Below are 24,627 nucleotides of genomic sequence, written 5' to 3' on the forward strand. Positions count from 1 at the left end.
CCCCAACTATTTCCCGTGAAGTGATGGGCCCGGATGCCATGATCTTCATTTTCTGAATGTTGAGCTTTAAGCCAACTTTTTCACTCTCCTCTTTCACTTTCATCAAGAGGCTTTTTAGTTCCTCTTCACTTTCTGCCATAAGGGTGGTGTTATCTGCATATCTGAGGTTATTGATATTTCTCCCGGCAATCTTGATTCCAGCTTGTGTTTCTTCCAGTCCAGCGTTTCTCATGATATATTCTATAAATGGATATATGTCACCGTGTAACAGCGGATAGCTTGGATAGCACTGGAATTCACACAATGTAAGTAACCCTTTCAGTAGTTAAACTGGTGAAGACATCTGAGATTGACTCAGGACTCACTGATACTAAATTTTGTTTAATATTTTTTTGTAATTTACTGTAAAAGAGCCTAAGATCTGAAAGTACTAGCAATACACAGTATACTGATGTCCACATCTTTATTTACTACAGTAAATAACTTCTAACTACATTTTAGAGGGTAGTGTGATGAGAGTGTATCTTGAGATATAGCTGGATAAAGTTTCTTAAGAGAAAGGACTGAACTGTTTGTTTTGTAATTCTAGGGGTTAAGAACGTGAAATAGGAATTTGGCGGAGAAATTAAATTGGAAATCAGGAATTCTGTGCAATAGTCATCTCCAGACAACAATTTCGTATCGTGGAGACGCGGCGGAGGCGTGACGCAGAGAAGTAGTAGTAGTAGGGTGATATGGAGGGAAATGGTCCTAAATGAGTCTTAAGGTCCCCCTACCCCTCAGAGTTAGTTCTCTTTAAGTACAAGAGAATTCTCAGTCATCAGAAGCCCTCTCCTACGCGGAAACAAGTATTCTGATGGGTTTCTCTCCAGACGCCGTAAACAAAAGCAAAGACGGGCTCAGGCGAGGATGGCGCTCGCTCACTGGGGTGCTTGTGCGCTCAGGACGCCTCAGGGTGCTGGGAACCAATGAAGTCACAACGGAAGACGCTGCGCTTTAAAGTCTAGAATTAGGACATGCCGACTTGGCTCCACGTTAAAATAAAAAATAGAAGTAGTTCTACGAATCTTTTGTAGAAATCATAGGCCTCCGCCAGGCCCCGCCTCTCCCGGGACGCCATCCAGAAGCCCCAACAGGGACTCCAGGTCAGACTCACGGCAGCCAGAAGCGCCCCAGCCAGCTGAAGCAAAGCCTGCGGCGCGCCTGAGCAACGCCAGAGCTGCACCCCCTCCTAGTGCGCAGGCGCAGAAAGCTCGCCGCCGGCCTCGAGCCGAGCCCTAGCGACCGTGCCCGGACTTCAGCCCCAACTGTGGGCAGTTTACTTTCGAACCGCGGCCCCGCGCTCTTTCTCATTGGCTGAGGCTACGAAGTTGAAGGTTGCCGGGAGACTGCGCCTGCGTCGTGAGGCGCCCGAGCTCCGCCTCTTCTGAGCACCTGAAGGCCTCAGGGCAGAGGAGGGCGGGGACGCCAAGCAGCCCTTAGCATCCGTCCGGAGGCTGTGCAGCTCTGTTGCTGCTGGTGGAGTTGCCTGGTTTCCCGTCCTCACGGTGAGTTTAAGGAACATTTCTTATGTCAGAAAAGGCGGCTCTGGGTCCTTCCTCTTTGCTTGTAGCCCAGGCTGGTGTACTGTGTGTGTTTGAGGCTTGGTAATTCCGAGGGCTGGCTTGGGTCCTGCGTCTCTTCCCTGTTGTCCTAGGTGAAGAGTTGGGGGAACCTTGTTTTCCCTCCCGCCAGGATGGAGCTGCATTTCCGCGAGAGAGAAGGCCCTCTGTGGTGGGGTGGGGAAAGGGGCCGTACTCCGCCGAGCTGGGTGAGACCACTCGGGGGTCGGAGTGGATGGAGGACCGCGGGGCGCGTTGGGGGAGAGGCCCGGAAGGATTTGTCTGAAACCTTCTAGAAAGTGAAGGTGAAGGGCCCTGGTGTTTGAGCCCCTTCTCTGGCAGACGTTCTCACCGGAATTAACAGGGTAGGTGTAGTTACACCCATCTTACAGATGTGAAACGGCAGTTGTGAGAGGCCCTAGGTAAAACACCTCCAGGGATTCTCAACATTTACGTGGCAGAACTGAGAGATTAACAGACGTACTGATGGGAATAACTGAAATCAAGACTTGTGATCTTTAACTGGCATAACCTTTCATTCCTATGAGTGCTTCTTGCCTTGCATTTAACTCTCAGCAGTCCAACAGGACCATGAAGGTTTACACCGTCATCACCATTGTTAGCTAATGTTTTCTAGACACTTGACGCTATAAAAAGAGGGCCTTTGTGACAGTTTATTTGGTCACAGATTTGTTGGGATTTTCAAGTTACAGTAATACCTCTCCTGCTACTCCACAGCTATTGATATTTGTCAAAAACACACACACACACAATGAGGCTCAGGGAAGGTAAGTATCAAAGATAGTTATATTTCCTATCATGTACTTAACGTTTTTTTGAGAATTTGAATCTAGAACATTAAGATAAAATAATTTTATTTCAGAATAAGGATAAAAGAATCCGAAAAAGTTAAAGAAGATATATATTCAGTCTCCAAACCAGAAAGTCAACTAAGTGGTAAGTTCTGGGAGATTAAGTGAATACCAAAGAGATTTTCAGTAAATTTTTAAACTGTAAGGTGATTTAAATTTTTGAATCTTTTCTTTAAAAAAAGTGTATGTTGGTGGTATGTAAAATTCAAACCATGTAGAAGGATCTTGAAATGAAAAGTAAACAACTCTCTTATCTGACCTGTTAACTCTTGTTTACCCTGCTACTGGAAATTTTACAAGAATATGTGCATCTTAATACAGACACACACGTTTAACACTTAGAGATCTGCAAGTTGAATTTATTAAGTTGTTGGGGTACCTTTTTACCATGCATTTACATATCGTTGCTGCATTCCTTTTTTTTTTTTTTAAGGTTTTTTTTCAGTGTGGACCTTTTTTATAAACTCTTGATTGAATTTGTTATAATATTGCTTCTGTCTTACATTTTGGGTTTTGGCTTCAGTGCATGTGGGATCTTAGCTCCTGGACCAAGGATCGAAACCAGCATCCCCTGTATTGGAAAGCAAAGTCTTAATCCCTGGACTGTCAGGGAAGGCCCTGCATTCCTTTTTTATTTATTTTCATTTTTAATTGGAGGATAATTGCTTTATAATGTTGTGTTGGTTTCTGCCATATAACAGTGTGAATGAGCCGTAAGTATGTGTATAAATACACATACACACTCCCTCTTCATCCTCTCTTTCCCCCACTGCATTTCTTTTTAATCACCAAGTAGCTATCATTTGGGGCTTCCCTGATGGCTCAGCAGTGGGGGCGGGGGGGGGGCGGTGGTTGGGTGGGTGGGGGGAGGTGGAGAAAAAAGAGAGAAATCTGCCTGTAATGTAGGAGACACTGTTCAATCCTTGAGTCAGGAAGATCCCCTGGAGAAGGAAGTTGCAACCTGTTCCAGTATTCTTGCCTGGCAAATCGCGTGGACAGAGAAGCCTGGCAGGCTACAGTCCCTGGGGTGGCAAAGGAGTTGGACACAATTTAGTGACTAAACAACAATAACAATAGCTATCCCTTAAAGTAAGGGCCCATAGTTTAGCTACTCTGGCAAGATGAAATTTTGATCTTAGTTGATGTTAGTTTTAACGTTGCTTTTTTCCCCACCAAATGTGTATTTTCACTTTGAAAAATATTTTTTAAAAAGGCAAAGAAAATCTTAACTCCTCATATCAGTTCCTTGTTAAATTGCATTAATGGGCTTCCCCTAGTGGCTTAAATGGTGAAGAATCTGCTTATAATGCAGGAGACCTGGGTTTGATCCCTGGATCGGGAAGATCTCTTGAAGAAGGGAATGGCTACCCATTCCAGGATTCTTGCTTGGAGAATTCTGTGGACAGAGGAGCCTGGTCTTTTTTTAGTTTGAGGGAACGGGTTGATGTCAAAATGCAGGAAAACATACAAATGGGCAGAGTTAAAATCAGATCTGACCATAGAATTTTGTTTGTTTGTTTTGAGTTAGGTGAGCCTTCATTATTTTTGTACATTTATTCTTTTTTTTTTAATCAGGGCCACAAAGATGTGAGACCCAGACTGGGTGGTGGCACTTCTTGAATTTTCCCAGACTTACAGCTGACTCACTGTCTTAAGTACTAGAGCAAGTCATATAACTCTATAATGTAGCAGATTTCTCTTCAGAGGTGGTAAACTGTAATGAATGTTTTATAACCATTCATATTTAGAGATGAAAGACAATAATGCATTAGGGAATTAAGGCTTTTAAAAAATAGTTTACACAGGAGAATGATATTTTTGGTATGCCCAGTTCTCCATCATCTGCTGTCAGTGCTGACCATACATAATAAGCTGGTTAGACACTGTGGAGACTCCACAGAAAATCAACTTGCTGGAGAAAGACTGCATGAAAACTTTAGAAGTTCAATAATGTGTTTGTTTTTACACTTAAGCACAAGAAATCTGAGAAATAATTTATAAGTAGATGATTTAGCTTCAGGTTTATTTCTGAAAAGATTTCTTTTTTATATTCATATTTCTTGGTGACTTTTAAAAGGGAAGCAGGAAATCTTGAACTAAGTTATCAGTTTGTCCTTTGTCTCTTAGTCCCCGCTGGAGGAAAATAACATTTTACACGGGTCATTTTTTTTGCTTTTTAAAATTATAGAATAATAGAAATTGGTTTAAAAATTACTTTGGCAGGGGTGAGCCTGGCTGGATAATAGGCAAGACACTTAAACATTTTTAAAATTTTTTTTATGTTTTTAAAACTTACATATAATTTACCATTTTAACCATTTTTAAGTGTATAGTCAGTGGCATTAAGTACATTTCACATTGTTGTGCAGCCATCACTATCTGTCTCCAGAACATTTTCATCTTCCCAAAGTGAAGCTGCACTCATTAAATGATAACTCTCCAACTCTCCTCCCTCTAGCCCCTGGCAACCACCATTTTATTATGTCTTTGTAGACAGTGCTTATTGGCTTTTATATTCTGTGCATTTTTCATGTCTAACGTGATCATACATTTTTTTCTCCACTGACCTAATCGAGTAATTTTCTGTTACTGAGTTAACTTTACATTTCCAGAAAGAACTGTATTTGGTTCTGTACTGTATTCTTTTAATGTGATCAGGATTTGTTTTTGCTAATATTGTGTTCAGGATTTTACATTAGTATCCATTTTTGTAATTGTTCTATTTTTAGTTTTGAATTATCTTTGTTAGGTTTTGCAATTGTGTTATATACTATCCTCAAAACAGTTTGCAAACTTGCCATCTTGTATTCTCCAGCAGTAGTACAAGTAATTGTTTCTTAACCACTTGGATGAACCCACCAGAGAAGCTTTCTCCCTTTCCCACCTTTTTTTTTTCCAGAGCCTTTTTTTTCCCCCAGAGTAGCACTTTCCCAGCTTGTGAATTTCTCTCATGGTTTTCTTTATCTTCTCTGGTCAATTTTGGTATTGGAACTGACAGTAGAGAATAGTTAATTTCTTGTAGACTTTCAAATAGCTATTCTCTATAATTTTGGCTTTTCCCATTTTTGGCTTATTTCCTTTTTTTAATGCTAAACTTAGTACATTTGTTGTTTCTTTCTTAACCCTCTTGTTTGCGTTGCATTGCACGCTTAGTCGCTCAGTCATGTCCAATTGTTTTTCGACTCGATGGACAGTAGCCTGCCAGGCTCATCTGTCCTTGAGATTCTCCAGGCAAGAATACTAGAATGGGTTGCCATTTCCTACTCCAGGACATCTTCCCTACCCACGGATCGAACCCCGGTGTCCTGCGTTGCAGGCAGATTCTTTACCATCTGAGCCACCGGGGAAGCCCCTTATTGCTGCATAACCAATCCCACATTTTAGCAGCTTAAAACAAAAATTAAAACAGTTCCCTTGGGTCAGGAATCTCGGAGCAGTTTAGCTGTCCACTTCTGGCCCATGGTCTCTCGTGATGTTGCAGTCATTGCCAGATTTTACTGGACCTGAAGTATCTGCTCATTATGTAGTTGCTTCAGTCTTCATGTTCTTGGGGGTTGTTAGACTAAGGTTCTTAGTTTCTTGCCACAGCGGTGGACCTTGGTCTGCTTGCAACGTGGCATCTTACTTCCCTTGGTGAGAGTGATATAAGAGAGCTGGAGAGAGCCAGAGCATTCCAGACTGAAGGCTGGTATTACAAAATCTTAAAGTTACATCTGCTGTATTGTTTGTTAAAAGGGAGTCACTAAGTCCAGCCACACTCAAGAGAAGGGAATTACAAAAGGATGTGACAACTGGGAGGTAGAGGTCTGTCTTGGAGGCTTCCTGTCATAGATAGCTAAAGGTTTGTTTATTTAAAGAGCCAGGCCTCGGGTTTATCAATTCTTACAGTTTTCTGTTTTCTAATTCACAGTTTTCTTCACGAGTTAGAATTGTTCTTTTCTTTTGCTTTTCCTAGGTTCATTTTCTGTTTTTTCCCCTTTTTAAAAAAGATGAATCCTTTTTATATTACTTGTTTAGTTTATTAATGAATGAATAAATTGTATCTTGGCTGGGTAGAGAATTCTGAGGTCATATCCTTTTTCTTCCTGACCCCTGTGGGTATTGACTGCTACATTGTCTTTTATCATTTCTAGTTGCTTTGGAGGTGTTCTGTTTATCTACTGCTGTGTAACAAATAGAAGGTTGGATGCCTGATGTCCAAGATGACTTTTTCACTCACGGGTCTGGCACCTTGCTGCTCCTCCACTTGGCCTCATCAGCAGAGCAGGATAGAATTTTTACATAGCAAAGAGGCAGCGATCTGCTAGGCTCCCTACGGGTTATATCCAGAACTGTCATCGCGTCACTAGTACTGTATCCTGTTGGTCAGAGCAGTCACATGTCTTGCCCAGATCTTTTTGAGGGGAGAATAGATTTCATCTCTTGAGAGAATACCAGCAAAGTCACATCTCAGAATAACATACCTGAGAAATAACTTTTGTGGCCATCTTTAGAAATTATAGTCTCCCAGAGAATTTTGAGATCATTATGTTTTTATTTTCCTTTTTTTAGAGTGTATTTTCTGACTAGATGCATGTGGGATTGTCTTTATTTCTTTAAAATTTTAATATTTTAAATTACCTGTTAATTTGTTGAAAGTAAAAGAGAATTTAGGTTTATAATGGAAAGCAGCAGCCTCCTGCCCTCATGTTCCCGAGTCTTGATTCCTGCTCTCCAGAAGCAATTATTTCATTCCATTTAAATATTTCTTTTGGAATTGCTTCTATATTTCTAAATAATTGGCTTTTGATGTGATTTCTTGATTTTTCATTTTTAGGTATGTATTGACTTCTTATAAGGGAAGATTAAGATAAGTTCTTAAACACTGTTTCCTTCCCTATTTCCTCCCCCCAATATAACTTTTTCATTTTCTTAATTTGAGCTGTTATAACAAACCTACCTTAAACAACAATCATTGATTTCTTAAACAACAATCATTGATTTCTTGCAGTTTTGTAGGCTAGGAAGTCCAGGATCAGGATGCTGGCACAGTCAGGTTCTGGCCAAAGCTCTCTTCCTGGTTTGCAGATGGCCATCTTCCTGCTGTGCTTTCACATGGCAGAGAGCAGAGAAAGAGAGGGAGCAAGCTCTGTATCTCTTCCTTTAAGGGGCTCATCTCATTCATGAGGGCTCAACTCTCAAGACCTAATTACCTCTGCCTCATTTATACTATCACATTAAGGGTTAGGATTTTAACATACGAATTTTCAGGAGACACATTCAATCCATAACAGTCATACTTTTTGGTAAAATCAGTATTAATATTTATAATGTTATGATTAATGGGACAACTGAGTTATATAGTATGCTATAATATTTTGTCTTTTCATGATTCCATCATTTTCTCCTACATTTAGTTTTCTCATTACCTCTCAGTATGTTCAGACACATGAAATATTGTCTGTTCCATTAATTTACTTAAAGACATTTCTTCTGGATTTCTGTCTTCTTCCTCTAGACTTTTTCTCTAGGCTTGCTGCACAGTTGTCCAGGATTCCATTTCACAGTTACCCTGGTGAGAATTCTTATTTTTCTTGTCTTCCTGCAGTAGTTTTTTTTTTTTAAGAAATGGCAAGTAGTGGGTGTTTCAAAACCCAGGTAGTGGGTTTTGAGACCTCTTGTGTCAAACTATCTTTAGACTACTTTCAAAATTTACTTTTTCTGGGTGTAGAATTTTAGGTTGGAAGCCATGTTTTCCTATTAAAGAATTGCTTCATTGTCTTCTAGTTTCCAGTGGTGTTGTTACACACAACATAGCTAAATCCAAGATACTCAACCCAGAAAATACTTATTGGAAAAGTTTTTTGCTCCTTTTCCCCCCATCAAGAGTCTAGGCTGGTTATGGAAAATTTCTGGTACATAAAATTTCATACTAGTTTCTGGAAGAACTAGCTCCTAAGCATGATAGCCACTTTAATCTTCTGTTTCTCAGGCAGCACCCAGAGTTAGGAAGTTCCTGACCTTGCATATTAATAGTTATTTTCAATCAGGCTTACTTCTGTTAGCCAGTCTTCACTTCTCATGAATGTGTTGGCTAAAATCAGTTTTTCGTAACAGCTAGAAGAAGGTAATCTGAGAGTAGATTTGATTTCTGTATCTTTATCTACACATTTCTGATTAAATTTTATTAAAAATATATGCTATTAGTTGTTCAGTCACTAAGTCATGTCTGACTCTCTGCGACCCCATGGACTGTAGCACGCCAGGCTCCTCCTCTGTCTTCCACTATCTCCTGGAGTTTGCTCAAATTCATGTCTTTTGAGTTGGTATTGTTATCTAACCATCTCATCCTCTTTCGACCCCTTTTTCTTTTGCCTTCAGTCTTTCCCAGCATCAGGGTCTTTTCCAATGAGTTGGCTCTTTGCTTCAGGTGGCCAAAGTATTAGAGCTTCAGTTTCAGAATCAATCCTTCCGATGAGTATTCAGGGTTGATATCCTTTAGGATTGATGGGCTTGATCTCCTTGTAATTCAAGGGACTGTCAAGAATCTTCTCCAGCACCATGATTTGAAAGCATCCATTCTTCAGCACTCAGCCTTCTTTATGGTCCAATTCTCATATCCATACATGACTACTGAAAAAACCATAGCTTTGACTGTATAGACCTTTGTTGGTAAAGTGATGTCTCTGCTTTATAATATGTGGTCTAGGGTTGTCTTGAGCTTCCCAGGTGGCTCAGTGGTAAAGAATCTACCTGCCAGTGCAGAAGACTTGGATTTGATCCCTGGGTCGGGAAGATCCCCTGGAGGAGAGCATGGCAACCTACTCCAGTATTCTTGCCTGGATAATCCCGTGGACAGAGGAGGGCTACAGTCCATGGGGTCGTAAAGAATCAGACGTGACTGAGCATGCATGCTTGCAGTAGGTTTGTCATAACTTTCCTTCCAAGGAACAAGTGTCTTTCAATTTCATGGCTGCAGTCCCCATCCACAGTGATTTTGGAGCCCAAGAAAATAAAATATGTCACTCCTTCCATGTTTTCCCCTTCTGTTTGACCGGATGCCATGATCTTGGTTTTGTTAATGTTGAGTTCCAAGCCAGCTTTTTCATGCTTCTTTTTCACCCTCATCAAGAGGCTTTATAGTATCTCTTCACTTTATGCCATTACCATGGTATGATCTGCATATCTGAAGTTGTTGATATTTCTCCTGGCAATCTTGATTTCAGCTTGTGCTTCATCCATTCCGGCATTTTGCATGATTTACTCTGCATATAAATTAAATAAGCAGTGTGACAATATATAGCCTGAAGATACTCCTTTCCCAATTTGGAACCAGTCAGTTCCATGTCTGGTTCTAACTGTTGCTTCTTGACCTGCATACAGGTTTCTCAGGAGACAGGTAAGGTGGTCTGGTATTCCCATCTCTCTAAGAATTTTCCAGTTTGTTGTGATCTACAAAGTCAAAGGCTTTAGCATAGTCCGTGAAGCAGAATTAGATGTTTTTCTGGAATTCTCTTGCTTTTTCTATTATCCAGTGGATGTTGACAATGATCTCTGGTTCCTCTGCCTTTTCTAAACCCAGCCTGTACATCTGGAAGTTCTCAGTTCATGTACTGTTGAAGCCTAGCTTGAAGGATTTTGGGGCATTACTGTGCTAGCATGTGAAATGAACACAATCATATGGTAGTTCGAACATTCTTTGGCATTGCCCTTCTTTGGGATTGGAATGAAAACTGACCTTTTCCAGTCCTGTGGCCACTGCTGAGTTTTCTAAATTTGCTGACATTTTGAGTGTGGCACTTTAACAGCATTATTTTTTAGAATTTTAAGTAGCTCAGCTGGGGTTCCAACACCTCCACTAGCTTTCTTTATAGTGATGCAGAGATGCTTTTAGAAAGCATCACTTAGAGGCCCACTTGACTTCACACTCTAAAGATGTCTGGCTCTAGGTGAGTGACCACATCATTGTGGTTATCTGGGTCATTAAGGGATTTTTTGTATAGTTCTGTGTATTCGTGCCATCTCTTCTTAATCTTTCTGCTTCTGTTCAGTCCATACTATTTCTGTCCTTTATTGTGTCTATCCTTGCATGAAATGTTCTCTTTGATATCTCTCATTTTCTTGAAGAGATCTCCAGTCTTTGTCATTGTATTGTTTTCCTCTGTTCTTTGCGTTGTTCTCTTAAAGGCCACCTTCTCTCTCCTCGCTCTTCTCTGGCACTCTGCATTCAGTTGGGTATATCGCTCCCTTTCTCCTTTACCTTTCACTTTTCTTCTTTCCTCAGCTATTTGTAAAGTCTCCTTAGGCAGCCACTTTGCCTTTTTGCATTTCTTTTTCAGTGACTTCCATCCATAGTTCTTTAGGCACTCTGTCTACCAGATCTAATTCTATCTTTTCGTCACCTCCAGGGACTACGCTGTAGCTCAAATGGTAAAGAATCTGCCTGTGAGGAAGGAGACCAGGGTTCGACCTGGGTTGGGAAGTTCCTCTGGTGAAGGGAATTGGAATCCACTCCAGTATTGTTGCCTGGAGAATTCCATCGACAGAGAAGCCTGGCGGGCTACAGTCTGTGGGATCACAGAGTTGGACACAACAGTGACTAACACACATTCGTCACCTCCACTGTATAATCATAAGGAGTTTAATTTAGGTCATACTTGAATGGCTAGTGGTTTTCTTCATTTAAGCCTGAATTTTACAAAAAAGCAGCTGATGATCTGAGCCAGTGAGCTCTAGGTCTTGTTTTTGCTGACTGTGTAGAGCTTTTCCCATTTAGTGATGTCCATGTGTAGAGTTGTCTCTTGGGTTGTTGGAAGAGGGTGTTTGCTATGACCAACATGGTCTCCTGACAAAACTGTTAGCCTTTGCCCTGCTTCATTTTGTACTCTAAGGCCAAACTTGCCTGTTACTCCAGATATCTCTTGACTTTGTCTAAAAATTTTTACATTCCAGGCCCTATGATGAAAAGGACATCTTTTTTTTGCGTTAGTTCTAGAAAGTGTTGTAGATGTTCTATATTTGCTGTATTAGACCAGGATATCTAATGCTTACATTTTGTGTAAGTTCAAGAGATGATATTTTCTTTACAATATGGTTATTTTGAATATCCTTCTAAAAAAAGTTGAACTTTTGGGATCCTTAAATGGGTTCCCAGGGAAAATGTTTTCTAACTTTTTAACAAGTATAGGATTTTGGAGGGAAGCTTTGGAGGGAAATACTGTGTTCAGTTTTAGGGTTACTTTTTGATACTTGAATTAAATAACTCTAATATTAAATCTAAATTGAATATATGTCCATTGTTCAAATTTTATTCCTTTGCAAAATATTATTCTGTTTATTTCTTCATTATGAATTCTGACATCACTTAAACTGAAAAAATGTTTTGTTTTTCTTGGGTGGTTTTTCGATTTCAGAGCTCTGTTAGGTACAAGATGATCATAAAGGCTTCCCAACATGTAGGCGCTTGAATTTACCTGCAGTGAATGTCACCTTCTGTTCTGTTGCCCAGTTTTGTTTTCTGAAATGCTTCACAGTTCAGGCTGATTAGTCTCACACATCCTGGCTCATTGTAGTTCTTAATGCTGTTAGTCTGAATGGTGTGTTTTCTGTTTTCAGATGTATACTTGATAGAACTTTTCCTAAGCAGAAATTTTGCTGTTTTAAAATAAAAACCCTAAAACTAAGGTCTGACATTTTATCAGCATTGGTCTCTTAAGGGGCAGTGTTTATTCAACCAGTGTTGAGTGAATGCCTGTTGTGTCAGGTTCTGCACTTAGACACAGTGTCTGCACTTACTGCAGGCATATATTCTAATGTATAGAAAAATGTTACAAAATCCTTTATTATTGTTTTTTTGGCTATGCCACACACCTTGCACGATCTTAGTTCCCCAACCAGGTGTCAAACATGGGCCTTGGCAGTGAAAGCACCAAGTCCTAACCACTGGGCCACCAGGGAATATCCCCACAAGTCTTTTAAATAAAGTCCATCTAAGAGCTAGAAAGTAGAAGTGTAGTGTTCAGTGAGATTAATAGGGGACCAAATCTGGGGAAGGAGGTGGGACTCAAGTTCAGGCTTGAAAGAGTTTGGTTTTGCACATGGTGAAGAGGGGGCGCATAGAGCTATAAAGACTGAAGAGGTTTTTATGTTTATTAAAAGTACAATTAGTTATTTGTAGATGTTGTTTATTGAAACTCCTAACAGTTTTTATAGAGGATGATTTTACAAGAATGGCACTTGGAAGGCTTGTTGGAAATAACCAGTAATAGCTTGCAAAGAAGTGAAGTTACTTGTGTCAGAGAGGATCTCTGAACTGTTGCTGGATTTCTTTCCTAAAGGAAAGATAACTAATGGCATTCTTTAGCACTATGCTCTGCTGCTGTTGCTGCTGCTGCTAAGTCACTTCAATCGTGTCGGACTCTGTGCGACCCCATAGACGGCAGCCCACCAGGCTCCCCCGTCCCACCAGGCTCCTCCACCCATGGGATTTTCCAGGCAAGAGTACTGGAGTGGGGTGCCATTGCCTTCTCTAGTGGTCAGTAATTCATAATTACCACTATCAACACTTCATCTTTCAAACTTTATTGCCAGGACTAATTCAGAAATGTTTTCCCTTTCTGAATCTTCAAATTAACATTACTTTAGAATATTACACTGTGCTGATTCAGGGCTTTAAGCACATACATTAGAATTCCAATTCAAGAACCTGAGAAATTTATAGAACAGTTAGAAATTTAGTAACTTACTTTAGAAACTGTGGTTGAGTCAACTGGGAATATGAATTGAAGAATGTAATTTTGCTAAGAATCAACTTGTTATTTAACATTTAGTTCTGTCTATTCATTACTTGTGTATAGTTTTGATTTTAGCATCTTAGAATGTAAAAAGTTGCTCAGACTATTTATAGTCATTAGGTAGACTTCCAACAGAACACCCCAAAGTGACCTCTTAAAGGTTATCAATAATCAGTATTAGGAATTAAATTATATAGAAAATCATTTTTGAAATCTTAGTAAATATCCTCTTGTAAATGACAAGTATGATATATTGTTTGTAGGTTAACACTTAAAACTTTATATAATGTATGCAAATATGTCTTTGTTATATGTAGAATTAAAATACTTTTTTCTCTCGACAGGAAATGCACAATTTTGAGGATGAATTAACATGTCCCATTTGTTACAGTATTTTTGAAGATCCTCGGGTACTACCGTGCTCTCATACATTTTGTAGAAATTGTTTGGAAAATGTGCTACAGGCAACTGGTAACTTTTATATATGGAGACCTTTACGCATTCCACTCAAGTGCCCTAACTGCAGAAGTATTATTGAAATTGCTCCAAGTGGTATTGAATCTTTACCTGTTAATTTTGCATTAAGGGCTATTATTGAAAAGTACCAGCAAGAAGACCATCCGGATATCATCACCTGCCCTGAGCATTATAGGCAGCCCTTAAATGTTTACTGTCTCCTGGATAAAAAATTGGTTTGTGGTCATTGCCTTACCATAGGTCAACATCACGGTCATCCTATAGATGACCTTCAGAGTGCCTATATGAAAGAAAAGGACACACCTCAGAAACTGCTTGAACAGTTAACTGACACACACTGGACAGATCTTACTTGTCTTATTGAGAAGCTAGAAGAACAAAAATCTCATTCAGAGAAAATGGTCCAAGGTGATAAGGAAGTTGTTCTCCAGTATTTTAAGGAGCTTAGTGATACATTAGAACAGAAAAAAAAAATTTTCCTAACAGCTCTTTGTGATGTTGGCAATCTGATTAATCAAGAATATACTCCACAAATTGAAAGAATGAAAGAAATAAGAGAGCAGCAGCTTGAATTAGTGACACTGACAACATCTTTACAAGAAGAGGCTCCACTTAAATTTCTTGAAAAAGTTGACGACGTCCGCCAACGTGTGCACATCTTGAAACAAAGACCACTTCCTAACGTCCAACCTGTTGAAATTTATCCTCGAGTAAGCCAAGTATTGAAAGAAGATTGGAGCAGAACAGAAATTGGACAAATTAAGAAACTTCTTATTCCTGAAATGAAGATCTCTTCAAAAAGGATTCCCTGTGCCTGGCCTGATAAAGACGAAAAAGTTGAATTTTTTAAGATTCTAAACATTGTTATAGTTACACTAATTTCAGTAATACTGATGCTGATCCTCTTTTTTAACCAACACATCATAACCTTTTTAAATGAAATCACTTCAATATGTTTTTCTGAAGTCTCTCTCTCTGTTTACCAAAGTTTATCTAAGAATGTGCATAATTTAAAGAATATACTATGTCACACTGTATATTTACTGAAGGAATTCATGTGGAAAATAATTTCTCATTGAACATTCTAATCTGGATTATTTAAGGTTTATTCTGTACAGCAGAGGCTAATGACCATCACTAAATAGAGGAATATAGGGGTAACTTGGATAAATAAAATAGCAGGCTAAAGTTTGTTAGAATTGCAACAGAATAATCCCTCTTATGTTTCTGTTGAATAGAAAATGTGTCATCAGAAGTTAGAAATTAGACAATGTCTGATTTTCTGAAAACCAGAACAAACTCTAATGATAACTTAAGTATTAATACATTATCCCATTTTTATTGGTTTGTAAGGTTGACTGTTTTAACATTCTTATACCAGTAGTGTTTTAGCATTATGTACTGCAGTGGTTGGCTTTGCAGTTCTTTGTGTATACATAGTTTTTAATTAAAAGATGTCAAAATACTTTTGAATGGGCAAATAAAGATGGTGAGAAGAGGTTTTATATTCAAGTAGCTAAGTCAAAGTGATAGGGGATTGCTGATGTTAAAGATATGTTTGATCAAATGTACCTGATGCACACATTAGTGTGTTTAAGAGCCTACAGTTTCTGTAATATTCATTACTAATAAAACTGTTGCTTAAGTGTTGTTAGGGACAAAATAGTAACATTTCCTAGCACTTACTGTCCTATGATTCATGTAAATTTATTTTAGGATTGTATTGATATTTGACTTTTGTGTAGTCTTTGTAGTAAAATCAGTTCTTGGGAAATATTGATACATCCCACCCTCATTATGTTTGGATGGCATCATGTTAACTGTATGTCTTTAAAATTGTCTTAAAATTTTCAAGTCTTTTATGCTAATGCCAGTTCAGTTCAGTCGCTCAGTTGTGTCCGACTCTGCGACCCCATGAACCACAGCACACCAGGCCTCCCTGTCCATCACCAATTCCCAGAGTCCACCCAAACCCATGTCCATTGAGTTGGTGATGCCATCCAACCATCTCATCCTTTGTTGTCCCCTTCTCCTCCTGCCCTTAATCTTTCCCAGCACCAGGGTCTTTTCAAATGTCAGCTCTTCGCATCAAGTGGCCAAAGTACTGGAGTTTCAGTTTCAACGTCAGTCCTTCCAATGAACACCCAGGACGGATCTTTAGGATGGACTGGTTGGATCTCCTTGCAGTCCAAGGGACTCCCAAGACTCTTCAACACAGTTCAAAAGCATCAGTTCTTCAGCGCTCAGCTTTCTTTATAGTCCAACTCTCACATCCACACATGACGCTAATGCCAAAGCACCAATAATTTGATGTTACTTTCTTGAATTGTAAGGGGAGTCTGCCTAGCTACCTAAGTCAAATCCCTTTGATGTAGTTCCGTTTTTTAACAAGGACTGAATTGTGGTCCTGGTAGGACTTATTGACACTTTTGTCCATCCAACCCTAAGTACAAGCTCACTTCCCAAAATTCCAAGTAGACAGCATGTTTAGGAGCTGCATGCTCATGGTCCTACAGAGGTGGCTGTAATCAGGCACCAGTTCTAGAATACTCTTAAGACCTTATCTGCTGAGAAAAAGTCTAAAGATGGCTGGCTGTACTCAGTTCATGATCCGAATAGCACAACTAAATGTTGTGTGAGCAAAGAACATTTGGAGGTAAGATGTGTATACAGCTACACACCAACTTAAGCCTGGAGTTGCACTGACTTGATTAAAGAACACAAAAATGCCACATATGTTTTGGAATACATATAATTTTAATCTCACATTTCTGAAATAAGTATTAATCCTTGCTTTTTTGTATATTAGCAAACAGATACAAAATTGCCAAAGCCATATGTTTAGTATGAGAGACTCATGTATTTTTTAAGAGTTCACCTGTTGCGTTACCTTTAAAGAATTTAAACCAAGATTTTTACTAGGATTTCTAACATGTCTATGAATCACAGCTAAAAATGGAAACATTTTAGGTTTGACATTCATTTTTTTTATAACTTGCCAGTTTTTAATAAACAATACTTTTAACCTTATGTAGTCTGCATGAATAATCCAATATACAAGTAACTCATACATGCTCTTCCCTTTTGTATTTTTGAGGGTGAGATTGTAAAATTTGAAGTATATAATCTTGAATCTTCATTTCTAAGTTTTTATGTATAACAAAAGTTTACATTGTAATAAACTCATTTGGATCTTTGCATTGAGTGGTTAATAAGGTGCTGAAACTCAGGAGTGGTTGATGTGGAATTTTCATATGGGCTATAGGCATTATCTACTTTAACTTTTTAAAAGCACTACACTTTACTATTCTATTGGTTATGAAAACATAAAAAATAATAAATTCATCTCTGTTCTCACCAATGAAAAGACTTTGATTATACTGATACTTTTTTCTAGTTACCTTTCCTTTGTATAATCTTAAAACAAATGACCATACTTGAATTTTAGATCTTACTTTATTTAAGTTCATGCTCATGTATTTACATCTTACTGATTATGATACAGACTGTCTTTGTTGGGTTTTAGTACCTAAACAATGCACTATGAAAACAAGGTAATTTTAAATTTTAATTCCTCAGGCTATCTAGAAACCAAATAGCTTAGACCAGACTTCTGATTCAATACCAGGATTTTTCTGAAAATGAAGTGGTTGCCAGCTTATTTCCAGTAGTATATTTTTGAGTTAATGCAGTGTAACACAGTAACAAGAAAGCCTTTGACAACTTAATGGACAAACAGTACTGCATCCTAATTTCCATTTATACTAAAGAAATTAACCCTTATACACTTAAATCATTCTTTTTCTGAAGCAACTATAGTGGGTATATATACCCACTCAAGTTATTCAGACATTTGCTGGCCCTTTCACAAATGTTTTAAACAGTCAAGCACACTGAGTTTAAGAATGTATAATATTAAAATTCTCATTCTTGCAATTCAGAATCACTGGTTTAACATGGTTTAGTTTACAACTGTACTGTTCATCAAAGTAATATACTTTTAACTCTGCATAAGGGGAAGTTATCTGATAGTCCAGGCATCTTATTTTCTCCATAGTTGCCACTTACAAAACTGTCAGATTCTTACAATCTCTTAGAAACAGGCATAGAGAATATTTTATTAAACTTGTAACATCTCTTAATTAACAGCATAAAATAGAAACTATATGATACAATTTAAGAATAGGTATTTTATATAATTTATAACCCTTTACATAGAGAAATACAATATGTTGAATCTATGGTAAGATATGAAAAATCTTCAGATTAAGCAAGTTTAGCAAAGTCCTTTAGATGCAATTTCTTTTGGGTTTACTGCAACGCTTTTTGTTATATTGTATGTCTTGTAAATTCCAATAAGTCTATCTGAAATCTCAAACATATTATTTCGAAGAGAAATTATTATGAACTGGGCATTTTTTGTTTGTTCCTAAAGAGAAAAAACAGAATAAATTAGAAAAATTACACATAGATATGTAAATGTATGACTAATAAAGATCTAACTTTACTTCCCTAAAATATTTCTTGGGCAATAAATTGAACATAACATTGCTAATTAATATGAACAATGACAACATGGATAATTCATGATAGTATCTGGGTTAGAGAAGAACTCAGGTATTTGGAAGGATAGTTGCCTAGTAGAAAAAAGATCTGGGAAAAGAGAAAAGTTGTACCTGTGTTTCTGCTACTAATTTACATTTACATTTAACTTTTCCAAAATGGAACTATTTTGCTCAAATAAAGAGGTCTCCGTGAATACCATGGGAATAGAGAATGGCAGAAGCTCAAAAGAAGCCAAACAATTCCATGTGTAATGTTTAGGGAACACATAATTTTCACAATGAAAAGCTCTAAATGATTACTTACATATATGTAAAATGCAACAATAGAAACATTTTTGAAATCAAGGGCTGCATCAATCTCATCCATGAAGTACAGGGGAGTGGGTTTATAGTGATGAAGAGCAAACACTAAAGCCAATGAACTAAGTGTTTTCTCTCCTCCTGAAAGGTTGAAGATCTTCTTCCAACTTTTTTTAGGTGGTCGAACACTGAAATAATTAAGAAAGTCTCATCACTTAAATTACTTGGAAAGCTAAATTAAGACTCTGTGATTTGTTTCCTTTAATTGGCTTCTACCACCTTCCTTGGAAATACCTAACTTGCTTTTTCATTAATATAAATTCTTGGTGGGTTATTTTATAAAAATATTTTTGGAGGATGAACACATAAGAACACCTAACAAAAATTTAAGGTTTAAACAGTAGATCAGTAAGTAATTCTTACTATTCTTCCTGTTTCCCATGAATACTGGAGTGGGTAGCCTATCCCTTGTCCAGGGGAACTTGCTGACCAAAGAGTTGAATCAGGGTCTCCTCCTGCGTTGCAGGTGGATTCTTTACCAGCTGAGCTACACAGGAAGCCTGTAGGCAAACCAGTATTTATCAAATAAAATATGCTGTAGACTTAACTGTCACATCCCACCCCTAAAGAATACTAAGTTTGGAGAATATGTACAGAGATGTTAACAGAATAATCCAAAACTTGGTATATGGCATCATTACAAACCTGAATGTGATTCCTTCAGAGAAAGGATCCATGCTGTCTACAAGGTCCAGCTCAGCATCACCTCCCAAAGTAAGCATTTGGTAATTTTCCTTTAATTTATTTGTTATTATGTAAAAACCTGCCATGAATTCATTAAGTCTTTGTTTTCGAAGATCTTCATATGCCTGTCTAAAATTATCTCTTTCATTAGTAATTTTGTCCAATTCTGCTACCCGTTGTAAATATAATTCTTCCTACGAAAAGAATATGAGAAAAACGTTATACATTTGACATGAGAATTAAAACTGCTAATTATATAAAATAAAGGCTTAACAATTTAGGCTAAGGACTAAAGAGACTTTCTGACCATTACACGAGTTGTTTACTTGTACCTTCTTTTTATAATCTGCAATGGCGCCAAGATTTGGTTTCATTTCATGACACTGGGCTTCCAAAACTGCAATTTGATTTGTTATAGAATCTGGGTTCTTGATTGCTTCAAGCTCTTCTGGGCTTAGAACTGGAATCTTTTCAACATGATTATCTTCTATGGGATGCAGTGATATTTTTGAAATCTATAAAGTTAGATGATTAGAAAACGCAGTGTTACTTACAATTCACTGTTTAAAAAAAACCTCCCAGGGACTTCACTGGTGGTCCAGCGGTTAAGAGGCTGCCTTGCACTGGTTGGGAAATTAGGATTCCACATGCTACAGAGCAACTAAGCTCAGGTGCTACAGCCAGAGAGTTCGTGCACTGTGATAAAAGATCCCGCATGTAGCAACTAAGACCTGACAGCCAAATACATTAAAAACCAAAAAACTCACAAATTTAAGACAAATTACCTATCAGAATGACATATAAGCAGAAGTGGTGACTCATTTGTGTATCAACTATTTTTCAAAGGACTTAAAAAACAAATAGTCGTGGTGCTCAGGTGTTCATGTTCAATCTCTACACCAGTCCTGGGATGAAAATGTTGATTAATTCTAACCATTACCCTTATTTTTCTGTATATAATAATTCCTAAATACTGTTCATTTTGCCCCCTATAAACCTGAGAAGTGATTATATAACCTGAAATTAAGGATTACAACATACTTCAAAAACACAAACCCCAACTTTTTTCATAAAGGGTATTTTAAATTTACACTTAACTAACAATTCTCACCTCTCTTTGCCAATATTTTATTTTAGAATTATGTTCACCTATGTGACCATCTATTTGTTCAAGTTTCAACTTAATACTAAGTGCATCTTTTTGGAGAGCATGTTCATTTTCCTGAATTACTTTTAGTTCTTGAAGTAGGTTTCGATGTTCTTTCTGGATTTCTGGTAAGGATGCCTAAGAAAACAAAAAGAGCTGCTATAGGTATGATGATCTCAGAACAGCGATTTTCACATTACAAAGATGAAGTGAGCACTCTCACCTCATGCCTCTTTCACTTTATAGAAAATGTTTTTATTTACAGAAAAGTTTAGTCATTTTGTATTACACAGATGAAGTTAATATAGTTAGAAGTATAACCTACTGAATGCTTACTACACAAGGTACTGATGTCATCCACAATTCTCTGCTGCTTCAAATAGTGCCCTCTCCCCTCGCCACATCTTACCTCCGCATCATTTGTATTCTTTACAACCTCTGCTGCTTTGTCTTCAAGACTTTTTAGCTCTGTTGTTAAGTCATCTACTTCTTTCTCAGTATCTTTTATTTCTTTCTCTGTACGTAAGACATTGTCTTGTGCTTTTTTAAGATTTCTAAACAAGCAAAAATCTTATATTAAGAACTTTTCATGACATTAATGTGACATTGTTTTCTATCAGATTTAAAAACTTGTTTTACTAAAAATCTTTCAATTGGTTTTTATGTTTATACACACACTTGTGGGATGTTGTATATTTTATTAAATTCTCAGTATAAATTAATGAAACTTCCTTATATAAAATTTTAGTTTCATTCAATCTTAAGACTATGAAGCAAAATTGTCCATTGTATTATTATAGTCTTGTCATTTTCCTATCAGATTGGAGGGTCTTAAATCTTTAATTCTTTAAACTATACCTTCAAGTAAATTACCTCCTGGTCCAAGTCAGGGAAAATAAGTGTTTTGGGCAGAGTGAGGGGAGGAAATGGGACAAAGGACAATGGGGATGACAATGACACACACAATTATTTTTTCCCTGTGACTGATAACTGTGTTTAGGTAAAACGCTGCTTATTAATTAGCACCTTTGAACAAAGGACACTGCAATAACCAAATAACCAGATAATCACTATGCAACCAGTTTATAATTTTAAGACAAACAGCTGTTTACATTTCAACATTTTATATACACTTTGCTTTATGACAGAATACTTTAATACTCTAAAATTTAAAACAAGACCTGTATTATGAATGTATTAAAAACTTTTTGGGACAATGGAATAATTAAAATTTTCAGTTACTAAAACAATTATGCTAATTCTCATCCTTCTTATCCTCCTAAGACCTAGATCTATTTAAATGAATTGCCATCTATTCCCGTAAACCAGAGAAATGAAACTCTAACTTCTATGTCCTCACAACTGGGGAGTTACATAACCACATTTTGTTAAACCATACCTGTTTTACCAGTTTTTAAAAACTAATCATTTGATAATTTATTATTGGCATCCACCTATTAAAATCCTACTAGGTAACAATGTCAGATCTTAATAAGTAACAGGAAACATTTATCAGACATTAAATTTAAATATTAATCCCCTTTTCAGTGTGATGTAGGGAAGAGGAAGGCAGGGTAGTATGCAAACTCTACCTGTCAGCAGTCTTGATTGCCACTTGTGCTTTAGTAATAGCAGAAGCACATTCATCTAATTGCTTATTTATTTTATCAAGTTTGTCTTGTTGGGCCTTGAGTTTATGGTTATTGATTTCTACGATGATATTGTGTAACCTTTTAACCTCAGCTTCCACTTTACCAGCTCTCTCAGCCACACTGTTATACTCTGGGGGATAAAAAAAAGTAAAATTAATTTGTGTTTCTACACTAATAAGCATCATTTGTTAGATGCATTCAATAAATCTCTCCAGTCAATACAACTTAACCTGATACATGCAAAAGAAACTTTAAACATTAGAGGAAAAGGGCCTCAAAAAAAAAGCAAAACCCCAAACACAAAACCAAAATGTCCTTTATCAAAACAAATGGTGTTACAACAACATATAGTTAAATTCTCTGGCTCAGCTGTGAACGTAACCCATATTTCTTAATGGCTTCCAGTGTGAAGCTCTTTTCAGAAGTTTATAGGGTACTTTGACTATTTGTTTCATAATGATCTTTTACCCTTAGACTCTGTATTCAACTACAGACTGGGGGTGAAGAAAAAGTAGTTATTTAATTCTGCTAACCTCGAATTCTCTTCCCTGTAACAAAGTGGGGGAGATAGAATAAAGGGGTACTTTTCTCTGTGGCACAGAAGGCTCTTAAGTTACACTTCCTAGATTCCCTTGTACCTACTGTTCAGACATAAATTTAAGTTCATTCAATCAAGAAAAAATCATATAATTTGGATGGCAAAAGTGATGAACTGAGCATGTTTCTGCTGGAAGTCATGGAAAAGTTTTCTTGGTGGTAGTAGAGGCTCTGATGTCCTGTCAAAAGTTTTGTGAAAACTGACAGGCAATGGCATTAACTTGACGGGGTGGATTACGATAGGTACAATGTGCTTCTGTTGTTGGCAGTTATAGTGTCATCTTCCTAATGTGATACATGGCTTTTCAACTGTAGAAAAGGCAGTATGGTTTCTTTCATGGTTCTTCAGAGTTGCTCTGGAAATTATTCTTAGCATTTAGCCTAGAATTTAAGTTATCACAATGATCCTATAAACAATCTTTTTCTCTCTTAAATACATAGTCCCACACCAAAAATCATATTTATACTAGCCAGAGTGGATTCTGTTCTCCATATCTGAACCCTAATCATTATATGATGTAGGAAAGATGGAAGGTGGCAAAAAGGTAAGGGGTTCAAGCTATTGATACCTATGTCTAGAAAGGAAGCAGAAACAGTGCCAACTTATGTAAAGAAACTCCATAAAGCTTCTGTGAGAGGTATGTAGCATTTAGGATAGGAGAAAGCAGGTAGGATTTGCTGAGAGGAAAAGAAAAGACTTAACTGTTGTTTCCTCTTGACTGTCTATTCTTTCTAAGAGGGAATTTCAATATTCTCCAAATTTTACAACCATCTTTTTGTTTCACATTTATCAGAGAATTCTTAGTCTGATTTTAAAAGCCCATCTATTGAGTTTAATTACAGTGTCTATTTTTTGTATTTCTGAGATCATCACTCGATTTAAAAAAAAAAAGAAAAAAAAAAGGCAAAACAAAACCCTGCCCCCCTTTTAGTCTTCTAACTCTCCCCTCTCCCTTAAGGATACTAAGACACTATTATTTATCGAAGGAATTGTATTGCTCACAGTGGCGAGTCTGTGTGCTTAGCTCCCTTGTGAGGTAGAGTACCAGCTGCTGTGGGGTCATGGCATCATGACTTATACTGGGATGGGCCAAGTATGCAACTGGAAAGGGTTCCACTCTTCAGAACATCATTTTCCTTATTTTCAAGTACCTAACATACATTAAATTCCCCCATTTATAGTAGCATGTCTGTTAGAAATAGGGGAAAATGGACAACATGTAATTTATAATTTCAACATCACTATTTCATATCACCTTGCTCCTTTTATTGTCCACATATTTGCCAGATTTTTAAAAATCTAAATTAATGTAAAATGAAACATTTAATCTCAAAGATATGCCTGAATAAATGGGCTTCCATATCAGACATTGAGAGTCTACTAATAATAACCAGTACTTCCACAAGAGGAGATATATATATATATATATAGGGCTCCTAATAAAGTCAAGCGGTCTTTTTCAAATAAAATACAAATTCTTGTAGTCTCTCAATGAGAGTGTTGTTATAAATGAAAAAGATTTATTTTTTATTTGACCACTAGGTTCCATCAAAGGCAGTAACAAATACTGTAGGTACCCTGGGGAAGGAGGACTAGGGTGAAGTCTGTCTGCAAGAACAAAATACAAATCCAAAATAAATGCAAGAAAAAAAAAAAAGGTCCTGTCAGGTTATGTCACTCTCCAGTGGCTTTTAATTTCCCCTGGAGACATGGCCTATGAGGCTCTACATTATCTGGATTCTTCTATCAGTTAAGTCTAGGGATTCTGGTTTCCTTGCTAGAAACTTCTGACAGACTACTTCCTGCCCTAGGGACTCTACTTTCTCCTCTACATTCTTCCTGGAATGCTCTTCTCTCACATTTGCACTCATACTTCCTTTGGGTCTCTGCTCAAATCTC

General features: G+C 37.5%; 2 protein-coding genes across 3 annotated transcripts in view; one reads left to right on the top strand and one right to left on the bottom strand.

Annotated features, from left to right (window-relative positions):
• Positions 1-1,283: 1,283 nt before the first annotated feature.
• Positions 1,284-16,919, top strand: TRIM59 (tripartite motif containing 59). The gene is made up of 3 exons (XM_014481005.2): positions 1,284-1,547; positions 2,485-2,558; positions 13,590-16,919. The coding sequence occupies exon 3, from the start codon at positions 13,593-13,595 to the stop codon at positions 14,799-14,801; it is 1,209 nt and encodes a 402-aa protein (XP_014336491.2). The 5' UTR covers positions 1,284-1,547; positions 2,485-2,558; positions 13,590-13,592; the 3' UTR covers positions 14,802-16,919.
• SMC4 (structural maintenance of chromosomes 4) overlaps positions 16,901-24,627 on the bottom strand; it is a 33,811-nt gene continuing 26,084 nt past the window's right edge. For both annotated transcript variants that reach the window (XM_070374015.1, XM_070374024.1), the window contains exons 18-24: positions 22,071-22,260; positions 20,888-21,032; positions 20,443-20,616; positions 19,664-19,846; positions 19,293-19,525; positions 18,592-18,775; positions 16,901-18,151 (exon numbers count right to left, since the gene is read on the bottom strand). In XM_070374015.1, coding sequence (XP_070230116.1) covers positions 17,999-18,151; positions 18,592-18,775; positions 19,293-19,525; positions 19,664-19,846; positions 20,443-20,616; positions 20,888-21,032; positions 22,071-22,260 — 1,262 coding nt within the window. In that variant the 3' untranslated portion in view covers positions 16,901-17,998. The remainder of the gene's footprint in view (positions 18,152-18,591; positions 18,776-19,292; positions 19,526-19,663; positions 19,847-20,442; positions 20,617-20,887; positions 21,033-22,070; positions 22,261-24,627) is intronic.

This window comes from Bos mutus, chromosome 1 (genome assembly GCF_027580195.1).
Source record: "Bos mutus isolate GX-2022 chromosome 1, NWIPB_WYAK_1.1, whole genome shotgun sequence".
Classification (NCBI taxonomy): domain Eukaryota; kingdom Metazoa; phylum Chordata; class Mammalia; order Artiodactyla; family Bovidae; genus Bos; species Bos mutus.